Genomic DNA, 12,055 nt, shown 5'->3' on the forward strand with positions numbered 1-12,055 from the left:
ATTCATCATGGATCGGGTCACCTCATGTGGAAACAGACATGTTGAGATCACATGACCAGAAAAAAACTAATTAGTGATGTGAAGTTCGGATAATTTTACCGACTCGGATGTTTGAGTCTCGTTCAGCAAAATGAACGAATCTTTTTTCGAGTCATTTCGTTCATTATAGCAAAATGTAATTAAAATGTTACGTGTTACTTCCCCAACACATCTACTACTTACGCAAACGTTGATCACACTACAAACAATACAAAACTACAATGCAATAAGATACAGAAAAGATTAATTCATTCTTTACCTGGGTCTTCAGTCTATGATTAGCTCACCTCACCTCTTGTCTGACAAGGCTTCGGGTTTGAGTCGTTCCTTAATCACGTGACACCCCCACACGCTAAACCAATGCAGTATGAGCCGGAAAGAGAATTGATTAGTTCGTCTCATGAGTCTTTCGGGTTTGAGTCGTTCCTTTATCACGTGACACCCCCACACGCTAAACCAATGCAGTATGAGCCGGAAAGAGAATTGATTAGTTCGTCTCATGAGTCTTTCGGGTTTGAGTCGTTCCTTAATCATGTGACAGTTCCATACTCTATTTCTGACATTTCTGTCACTATGTTTTTGTTACTGTTTCTTGAGGATCTGTGGTGTGTTATTAGTTTATAAATAAATAAAACCCTGTTATAAATAAAATATTGATTAATTTGTCTTTTTGACCGTCTATCTGTAAATAAACACTAGGCTATATAATAATATAATAATCCAAGCCTACAATACAAAGTATTTATAGCCTGTTCATTTTTACTCCAATTTTGAGTTTGCTGGTATAATAATTGCTTTTCCTAGGCAGACTTGACATATTGGTCTAACATATGTATAAGAAGATTGCTCAAAAAGGACATAATGACATAAATTAAAAGCAAATAACATTTTGAATTTGAATTATTAGTGTTAGTTTAAAACATTAAGGTTATGATAACTTCAGCTTCAACAGTTTTAACCCAAACTGAAATAAAACTGGAGAGTTAAAAGTTATTTACTTAAATAATGTGCTTGGGTCACACAAAGGTTTAACCAATGGTTCAGCTGAAGGACAACTGTCACTCAAGACTGTCACCAAGGTAACGGTGACCATTCCACACCATCCCCCTTTGTTTTGCACTAGGTGAGGTCTCCGACAGATTTTAACACCTCAGGATAATGAGCACTAGAAAAAGGAGTGATGTTTGGTCTCATATTGTGGCAACTTCAGCCACTGAAGCTAAATGCAACATATGCAAAAAAAGCCTTTCAACTAAAGGAGGAAGCACTTCTAATTTGAGAAGGCACCTTAAATCCTCACATCCCACGGTGCTGTTAGCACAAGTTAGAACAGAGACTGAAGATGATTGCCCTGCAGCAGCTGGAGTTGTTTCTACCACCAGCACTTTTTCTGCTGGACCTTTCACGGCTTTGGCTGGCACGCTGACCACATCTACAGCATCCAGTACACCAGCAGCACACACCACCATCCAAAGAGCAGTTAGGGTCAAGGAGGCCACAACAACAAACTACAATGAGCAGATTTGTAACAAGACCAATGGATCCATTAAGGCAAAGCAAACTTGATGAGGCTCTGGTGAGAATGATTGCTTGTGACTTTCAGCCATTTTCTATAGTGAAGGACAAGGGCTTTAAGGAGTATTCACATCTTCTGGACCCATCATACAGTGTTAAATAGATTGTTCCCTTTACGTTATTAAACCCTTTACGATAATTTATGATTTTCAAATGTATTTTCTGTCATAGCATCCAATACCACTATTTCCCATTCTTACGAATCAGAAAACTTTCAGTGGTTACCGCGGCAACGGTACGTCACGTTACACACCTTGACGCACGCTTCTTACCCATAATCACTTTTACCACTCATTTCACCCGCCAATTGACTACAGTAAGTATCTCAACTCAATGGGTGTTTGTTTGTTAAAAAGCACGCAACACCTTTGCTGTTATTTCTTTAGTTGTAGTCAACCCTGGAGATTAGGTTGAATTTGTTACTGTTGCATTTTCATTTACCCGCCGCTATCCAGCCAAATGACAGCTGTTCCCGGCACAGCTGGATTGTGGCACTGCTAACCACTGCTACCAAAATCAGTTTAAACTCATGTATTTGTCCATGTGTTGTGAAGACAACAATTAACAACGAGTTGATGCAGTGGTTAAAGTTTTATTCAAAGTGCGAAGTAAATGTCAGAAGTGTAACTAAGGGGAATTACCAGAATCAGGGATGGACTGGAATAAAAAAGTGGACCTGGAGTCTTTCCAGAGGATTTGACTGCTCAGTGCGACTTAATGTCAATGACCGTTCATACCTGATATAATCAATGCATAATTAAATAGAGAGATATAGATAGAATATCCTGTAACACTATGGTGCCATACTTTTGTAAGACTTTGCCATTTCAGAAGACACTGAAATCATCATGACATAATTGAGGGTAATTGTTACTTTAGTTATGTGTGACATTGAGAAGAGAGAGCAGTGGATATTCTGAGAAGCATTTTACACAACAGGACAGAAGAAGACCACTGTTTCCATTATTTGTAGGCCTAAATAAAAATAGATTTGTGTATGTACTTGCTTGTGTCAAGTGACTGTGGTACAAATCTGACATTTGTACGGTAAGGATTGATTTGTATTATTGATATGATGTTTGTGCGTAGTGGTTGTGATTGATTAATATTTAATTAATAATTACAATTACTCTGTCCTAACAATTAAGAAATGCTCATTTACTACAAAGGCTATTCTAATAATCTTTTGCTTTTTCCTGTTTTACAGCTTTATTGCAACACTTTTTGCCTTCACCAACACACACATATATACACACACACACACACACACGGCAAAACAACTGCACTTTTAAGAGCCACACTCTCTCTCTCTCTCTCTCTATTTCTTCATCTCGTTTTTTTTTTTTTTTTTTTGTGTCTGTATTGTTTCTATTTGTATGTGATCTCCCTAAATTCTGACGTCAGGGTCTTTGATGATCCCAATGATGCCAGGATCCACATGGCAGCATTGATTAGTGATGCTTATCTCCATGATGCCAGGGTAAGGCTTGTCATGAGAAGCAAATACCTAAGTCTGAAAATACTAATTGCTATTGCTGTTTATAGATGTGATGAAAAGGGTTAGTAAGACCCTTTTATGCAACTACTGAATAATGCACAATTATAAGTGCTGCTGGTATAAGTGCTCTGCAAATATATAGGCTGCCATGGCCAAGAAAAACCCTGCCTTTCCCCAAAGAAAAATGAGAAAAAGCAGGAAGAGATCCCTCACTAATCCACTGGTCACAGGCAGGCGTGAGAAACGTCGGGAAACACACTGCCCTGCATCAGGTTTGTTCTTTACTAAAACACGATTACTGTATCTAAGAATAAAGATAATTCATTAAATAGTGTTTTGGTGGTTACACGTATTATAAAATGAGAGTCAAATACTACTTTGACAAAATGGTGTTGCAATGTTTGTGAAAAATTTTCTCACTAAAGTATAAGATATTTGAAGAGCATGTGACTGATAATCCTTACTTGTGTTGTGTTTTAATACCTTTTGCTTAGTTCCCCGTCCTCCAGTCCAATATTTTCATTTTGAAATGAATTGGTTTCATGTTATATTGATCAGTTATGATTATATTGAAGTAAAATGACTGTCTCTGCAGCTGCTTCTCAATCCAGAAGAAGGGATCCAGTGCATGAGGAAGGCCTTCAGATAGAAGATCAAGAGTTGGCAAGTCTTGGTGAGGATACTGAGTGTTACAGTAGTAACACTACACTACAGTTTTTCCAATTCCCACCATTTATTTAATTATAATCAAGCATTATGTTTGGTCAGTTCCATTACATACTCACAGTATAACTGATATATTAAATTAAATTAAATTTATGCATTTAGCAGATGCTTTTATCCAAAGTGACTTACAGTGCATTCAGGCTAACAGTTTTTACCTAACATGTGTTCCCTGATATATACTTGTGTGTGATCATAATCATGAGTACAGACCTTTTAAGGACAAGTGAATGTATATTTTTGTTTTTTAGAAACAAGACTCCAAGAGTTAAGGGACACTATAACTGCAGACCAGGTTCCGGAGGGAACAGACAGAATGGTTTCTGCTTGGGAACAAAAGCAGCTTCTCACAGATGTGAGAATGAAAACTGCTAGGCCTATGCTTTTTGATGCAAAGCTCTCAGCCGAGAGAGTATCCGTCCAAAATTGTCACAGATGCTGTGCTGTAGAAGCTGTGATTAGGTGCCTGGACTGTGTACCACTGGACATGGAGTACCTCTGTGCTACCTGTGACATGGAGGCCCACAAGAGAAATGTCTTCCATGACAGAGAGGCTGTGTTCCATGGATTTCTTGAGCCCTTTCCCCCTACAACTGCTGTGGTGGTGAATGAAAATGGCCAGCCTCAGTTTTGTGAACAAAGTATGTTAAAATTATTATTATATCAAATTGTCTCATACTTATAGTGTAATTCCCCAAATGTTTTTGTAGATAGGCACATGTTTATATTTAACAGTGTTTCTAAATGGCTTAGACATTTTTTTCTAAAATGCTAATCTCATTCTAAGATTATTCTCAAAACTGTAAAGTGCAAGTGTGAAATTTAATAGCTGAATAACAAAAGTATGATTGGTTTTGACAGTTCTGACCAGCATATCTTTGACCAGCTAAGTCAATAGCATCTTAAAAAATGTGTTTAAGCATTTACTTGTTTCTACATAGTGACAATTACAGTTGGTATAGTGGTGTGGCCAGTTTTGATTAATGGTTGTGTTTTAAAGCACTATTTTGAAAATGAGGTTAGCGTTTTGAGAAATGCATCTAAGGGACTGAGGAGAAGCTGTAAATATGCCCTTCATAACTTCTTTCTGTTTTGCAGTATGTCAACTGCCTGTTCCTGCACCAAGGTCAATTTGTGAATGCACACATGACTTCACAATCACTCCAGGGAAGCATATTTCTGTGGTCACCATCAATGGTATGTTGTTCTGAAAGCCCTCTTTTTTGTGCATTATTGTACTAGAACTAGCAAAGCGTTGCCCAAATGCCATGTCAAATAGCTAATATATCATAAATTTGTATCTCTGTATAGAAGGCAATCTGTTGCAGTTTGATTACTGAAATTATTTTAGTCTTTACTACAGTATATTTACTTGTTCACAGGACGATACGATGTCTGCTTGCTTTGGAAATCCTGTTCATCATGCTCTGCAGAATGGAATCCCGAGGTGAAGGACCTGCTCATTTATCGGTACTGGCCAGCTAGCACCAGCTGCCAGACCCTGTACAAGTTTGATGTCTTCACCTCTTTTGAACATATGAAGGTGACGGCACCAGCCATGTCCAGGCAGGCCTTCCTGAAAATGTTGGAGCACAGATCTGTCCAAGCTGGAAGGGTAAATCTGCCTGAATATCACTGAAACATATAACAAACAAAATTATGTTACTATATACCTAATATTTAATTGTGGGCATTGCTTCAAAAAATCCTAACCCGATCATTTCTTAATATACAGACAGGTAGTATCTGTGCTGATACATTTCAGCAAAGCTTTTTTGAGTTTACCTTCTGTCAATACAAAGAAGAGGATATGTGCCAGGTCCATCATTTTGAGTGTCCAGCATGTTCTCCAGACATGTTGGCTGTCTGCTCTGATGGGAACCGAAAACATTACCGCTTCAGCAAGTCAAAAGGGTAGGTATTTTTCAGAAGTTTATTTTAGACTTGTCTTACACAAATAGTAGCTCTTGGGGTTGTCTTTGAGTGATCATAACTTACATTTTAACAAATAGTAAATGTAGTACTTGTGGTTTTTATTACTGACGCATGTTATCTTATCATGGACAGGACTGAGGAGCCACCCATATATGAGGGCTTGTTCTTGGCCAAGGATGAGGAAGTTGCTACCTTTGTTGACCTTGTCAGAGGCAACATGAGAAGTGTACGAACATTTGATTTATTTTTTAAAAAATTTTTTATAATACTTGTTTATACAGATGTTTTGTGTTTTTATGTATCTTAAAATGTGTCATAAACTGACTTTATAGGCAAATGAAAGTGCTGTGTGCGGTACTGCCAAGTTCACCGCTGGTAGAGAGATGACAAAAAAGTCTGGTGCTCAGATAGACGAGGAGGGCATTCAAGTTGCAGTTTGCAGGTATGTATGAGTTTGTGTATGATTTTTGAGTCTGATATTTGAGTTTTAATGGTAATCCAAGTCTTAAGGTCCTTGCACACCGAGTCCGAAATTTTCACATGCGTTTTTTCATATTCATGATTCTGTGGCTCTGAATTGTCAAAACACCAGTCAAACTGCTTGCTTCTGAAAAACGCAGAAAATCGAACCCGATTCTTATGTTTATGACAGACGAAAGTTTAGGAGGGAGTCTAACCACTAGATTTTCTTCTGATTTATCAGACATGGGTTTCTCTTACGAGGACTGAACCATTACCGTGGAGAAATATTTGCTTACCCAATGTTTCTTCAAAGAGAGATGTCAAAGAAGGCAAATGTTACCTTCTTCTGTATGGATGTTACATGCAGGTAATCCTCATTGTCATATTGCAAATCCAACTCCATGATTAAATTGTCTTGTTTCTCAGCTTTACAGTGATTTTAGATTTCAATTAAAAATGGATCTTTGTTACACTCACATAATGCTGCTCCTGCTTTTTAGGTACTGGCCCTACCTTAACAAAGTAGCAGAGGGTTTACCAGAGCTTCTGCCATTGACAGAAATGAGGCCATTTCTGAGCGTCATGCACGCCAAAGCCCATACAGCAAAATGCGAGGTACATGCAATAACTTTGTCTGGTATGGCTGTAGCTATAGGGAAATAATAATGGGTCGGATAATAAAGGATGCTGTGTGTTATCTTTCACCAACTGCTTTTCAGCTGCTTTTGTAGGACATGGATTTTGTTTTCCCCCGCAAAATAAAAAGCTTGTGTCATGAGATGTTTTAGAGATAATTGTATGCATTAATGTAGATATAACATTCAAGCAATCTTCAATGCAAAGGATTATTTTTACATTTGTGCATGTTATGCCTGATTGGATGATGTTATATAAAAACTTCTGAAGTACTGCTACATAATGCTTCTCACTCTGTGTTGCAGGTGAGATGGGGTGGCAGAAGCCAGGATGGAGCAGGAAACACGGTGGGAGAGGAAGTAGAGCAGGTATGGTATTATTGTCAGTATTTTAACTATGGCTACAAAGAGTCTTAATAGAATCCATAACACCAAAAGGTACTTATTTGTCATCTAAGTAACAAGCCTGGTGTGAGGGTTAAAGTACATCCTTTATGTATGAGTTAAAATAAATAATAGGCAGTTCAGTTGTTCATGCATGCATAAGGGGTCCCAGATTCCTAGGATAATACAGCACACATGTTTTCTGTTAAACCACAACCACAAGATCTATGGTGTGTAGGTAATATTTTTATGTAATGGAGACCAAAATTTTATTGTATTATTTTCTTTATAGGTGAACAGCTTTCTCTCCAGGGCAGCACTTGTCACAAAATACATGACAAAGGCTGGTTAGTCTTGCACTTATACTTCATGCCGTCATAGCCTAAATAAATAATAATAAATACTTAATTGTGTTTTTACAGGGAATTAAAAAACAAAGTTTCTCTGTTCTGTTCTTACAAAAGTTATCATTGTATTACTTCAAGGTAATTACCCGTTCAACTAACTTTTAGTGATAGGGTTTAGGCATGTCTGTTGGGTTTCTCTTTTTGCCTTTTGGTTGTGAAATCATACTTTTTGGCTTGTGGGTGCATTGTTTTCATTAGGAAGAGTGAACATGCTAACGCGACAGGCCATGGGTTTGAACAGAAGAAAGAGATGTCAGATATGTCAAAGATATGTCAAAGTAAGAGTAAATTATAATTGAGATCCTAAGCACTGCCCCTTTCTCTCAGTGCTACCATTTACAGCTAGATCTGAAACTATTTGTTGATTAATTGTTTAATCATGTTACATAAAATAAATATGTGACTATTTGGATAATAATCTTGTTTTATTAATTTTAAGTAACTGAGGGGAGGGTAGTGTTTAGGATTGGTCAGTTACCTTCTAAGATTGTAACCTCACTGTTTTACAGACATTTTTCTCCTATTTACAAGTCTGCTTGGTAGTATACACAGATATTTAATGTGTTATTTAATGCAACACCTGTTCTGATGAATGTCTTGTACCAAAAGCTCAAGTAAAATTTGTGTTTTTTTGCATTGTGGTGGTGCGTAGAGCTTTTTTTCTGACATTTTTTTTCTTTTTAAAAGATCACAGAGAGGCGAAACTGGAAGCTGCCAGCCTTAGCAAAATCAAGAAGGAGCACAACCTTGATCAGGAGACAATACAGCAGTGGGTGTGTGATGTCAGACAATGGGCGGTTACAGGTAAAACAGTACACTATGTATATACAGTGTGTGTATATATGCGCACACACACACACACACACACACACACACACACACACACACACACACACACACATCTGTTAATGACTGTACCTTTATACAAATAATAAAAGGTGGCTATATTTTGAAAATGTCACTAATTGTCTCTTGTCCAACTGTTTTGTTTCACCTATTTAGAGAGAGTCTACACTCCAGGTTGTACTGAAGAGCAAGAAGAAAGATCTGTATCGTCGGCATGGTTTGTTGTCAAATCAAGTTATTTAAGTTAATAACACTTCAAAAAACAATAATATTCTGGGATTTTGGCACAGTTTTCTTTTCGTTTCGATTTGCAGATAGCAACCAGGCAAGACAAAGAAAGAAAAAGAAAATGACAGAGTTGAAGAAGAAGCTTCGCGAAAAGGTCTTGCAATACAACACCGTAGTGGAAGGAGATCCGATTGACGAGGAATTGACTTGCAGTCTGACAGAGGGATACATCCTTCCATGGGAGAGACACAAAGATGGTATATGTATGAATTGCTAGTTTACCATTGTCCTTTTTGTTACTTGTCATGCAACAACACAGGAATGGGATGATGCATTGAAATAAAAAATATCATGAATACCAAAATATGGAAATATTTATCATGGAGCATAAACATTTGAATGGTGACATCAACACCATGTTATTCTGCTGTAGTAAACGCAAATAAAATGCTTGACCATCACAATTTCACAAGCTCTCCATCCAAATTATATTATTGTTACTTGTATTCATATTTTTTAATTGTTTATATTCTACAGAACCAATGCTGTCACTAAAAAGATTTTTCAGAAATAACATAATTCTGTTATACTTATATAATATAATAATAAACATTCCTTTGTCCACTGTTCCATTCCTTTCCCCAACCAAAGGCAACACGTTCAGGTTAAAGAGATCTTCGACCAGGTAATGCTGCTGAAACGCTTGGAGGAGGAGCAGAGCATCCTGGTAAAGGAGATGTCTCAGCACATCAAGTACCTTCTGAAGCAAGTGCAAGAAGTCGAGTCACTTAGAGGACAGACTTTGGAGCGCATCAAAACCAGCAGTATGTACAATATCTTTAGATTTTAGTGTCATGAATTAATTTATAATAAATAGATATATAAATAAAGATATAAAGATAATAAAGATATAGATATATATCTCCAGGGAGCTCTATACATTGAGTTGTGATCAGACACTAAGCTGACCAGCTATTTGGCACCAGTGTGCACAATGTTAAAGTTGTAAATATAATGACTAAAAAGTAATGTTGGAGTTGCAAATTCAGCATTGTAAAAAGCAAAAATAGTTACAAATGTCATGTATTGTTTTATGTCTCATCTTTCTCTTTCTATTTTTTTCCACAATTCCTCTACAGGTTTCAGTGACCTGACAGAGGACGCTACACATGGGCTCAACGGTGTCCTCAGTCGGAGGGGTCACTCACTTAGAAGTCAACACCAACAGGCTGTTAAAGCATACAGCAGTATAGCCACTATGGAATGTGATTTTCTTTCCATACAGGAGGACATTGAGGAGTGGGATGACAATGGCTTCACCAGCCCTGAATCTGAGGAAGAAGACACCTAAAGACTGCTGCCAAACAACACAGAGGAACTGGAGATTTGTACAAAAAAATCTTGCCTTTGTTTTTAAATAGCTGTACCAAAGTATCTACAGGAAAGTTTGTGTAGAGTCTGTATTTTTATAAAAGGAAAAAAAAACAAAAAAACATTGTTTTATTTATCTCTTCTAACATTTGAGCTTGCTGGATTCAGACCAAAACTGCTTATTGCTGCTTTAAATAATTAATTGTCATCTTTGCATGGAAAAATGTAATGAAGATTCAATGGCAGTCTGTGTGTAATTGTAACAAGTATAATACTAATGCTTTTTTTTATTTCCATAATATATTTGGATTTATATTTGTTTGCAATATGCATATAGTACCCATATTATTTTGTAGTTATTTGTAGTTATAGCATACTTTATGTTTTCTATATCTACATGTAAATACAGACAGACAAATCCAAACATTTTTCACTTACATCCTGTAAAACTGTATAAAGAAATGTCTTACATATGCACCACTTTAATAAACCCATTTAATGGAATTGTCTGTTGTGTGAACTTAATATGCCAGTTAAATCCTTCAGTGGTGGACCTGGCCGTAAATAAGTACATTTACACAAGTACTGTAATTAGGTACAAAATACTGGTATTTGTACTTGTGTATTTTCTATTCAGAAAACTGCTTTAGTTACTATTTACTTCACAAAGGTGGAGTTTTCCACACAAACAATATGAAGATTATAAATTAAGGTACTCAACAGTTTATACAAGTACAGCTAGTACATTAGTTAATCGACAGAACTTTAATTGCCAGCTATTTAGATAATTGTTTAAGTCATGTCATGTAAAAACATTTAATGGTTCCAGCTTCACAAATGTGAAGATTTTCTTTTCATTTTGATTATTTAATATATATATATATATATATTAATAAACATTTTCAGGTTTAGACTGACGAAACAAGCAGTGTGAAGGTGTTACTTTTAGGCTATGGGTTCTTGATTAAGGTTAAGGTTTAACTCTGACTCTACTCTAACCCTGATCCTTTACTTAAGTAACATTATCAATGCGTTATTTTGACTTTTACTTGTAACAGAGTATTTGTCCAGCTAATTATTAGTACTTTTACTTAAGTAAATTATCTGAAAACATAATCCACCACTGCCATCATTTGAAAGTACTATTTGGACACCTAATTGCTCCTTTTAGACTAATGCTGATGCTCATAAGTTTATGACTGTGCCAAAACACTCAAATAGTCTGTTTGTTGCTTGGCTGCGGTACATACATACAGGTGCTGGTCATATAATTAGAATATCATCAAAAAGTTTATTTATTTCACTAATTCCATTCAAAAAGCATTTTATTTATTTCTTTTAATTTTGATGATTATAACTTAAGTAATATTCTAATTTACTGAGAAACTGATATAATCATCAAAATTAAAAGAGATAAACAATTGAAATATATCAGTCTGTGTGTAATGAATGAATATAATATACAAGTTTCACTTTTTAAAGCCATCAACTTTTTGATGATATTCTAATTATATGACCAGCACCTGTATAATACTACATTTCTAAAAAAAAATATATAAAAGTTGAGGTCGGGGCCGCAAAGTCCTCACTGAAACTAAGCCTGAGCCAAGGCTGTGTCCATGAGAAGTTAAAATTTAAACTTTTCTTAGGACTAAACCAAATATATTGTTGGAAAGGGCTCGACATGGAGAGTAACATATGTCAGTCTGAAGGTTGTAAATAGCTAAAAACGGCATACATGAAACCAACTGTTATGAATAGTTCTTGACCTCAGCTATATGACTATACCCATATGGATAGAGTCATCAAGAGGGGAGCTGTCAAAAATGGTCAAACTTGAATTTCACCTATTTAACAGTAAGGTATTTACAATTTTATTACACAAATGTGATTCCCATCCCCTTTAACCCATCACTGTACTTTTACATCATTTACAAATTCCAATTTCAGTA

General features: G+C 36.2%; 1 protein-coding gene across 1 annotated transcript; it reads left to right on the forward strand.

The window, feature by feature from the left end:
- The first annotated feature begins 2,566 nt into the window (after nt 1-2,566).
- On the forward strand, nt 2,567-8,747 carry LOC109096330. Its single transcript, XM_042722989.1, has 16 exons — nt 2,567-3,094; nt 3,255-3,384; nt 3,708-3,785; nt 4,087-4,476; nt 4,934-5,032; nt 5,218-5,450; nt 5,571-5,749; nt 5,903-5,996; nt 6,103-6,212; nt 6,474-6,599; nt 6,733-6,847; nt 7,174-7,236; nt 7,544-7,598; nt 7,857-7,936; nt 8,346-8,462; nt 8,661-8,747. Exons 1-16 carry the CDS (start codon nt 2,765-2,767, stop codon nt 8,745-8,747), a joined length of 2,286 nt encoding a protein of 761 aa, XP_042578923.1. The 5' UTR covers nt 2,567-2,764.
- Nucleotides 8,748-12,055: the final 3,308 nt, after the last annotated feature.

This window comes from Cyprinus carpio, chromosome B4 (assembly GCF_018340385.1).
Source record: "Cyprinus carpio isolate SPL01 chromosome B4, ASM1834038v1, whole genome shotgun sequence".
Classification (NCBI taxonomy): Eukaryota; Metazoa; Chordata; class Actinopteri; order Cypriniformes; family Cyprinidae; genus Cyprinus; species Cyprinus carpio.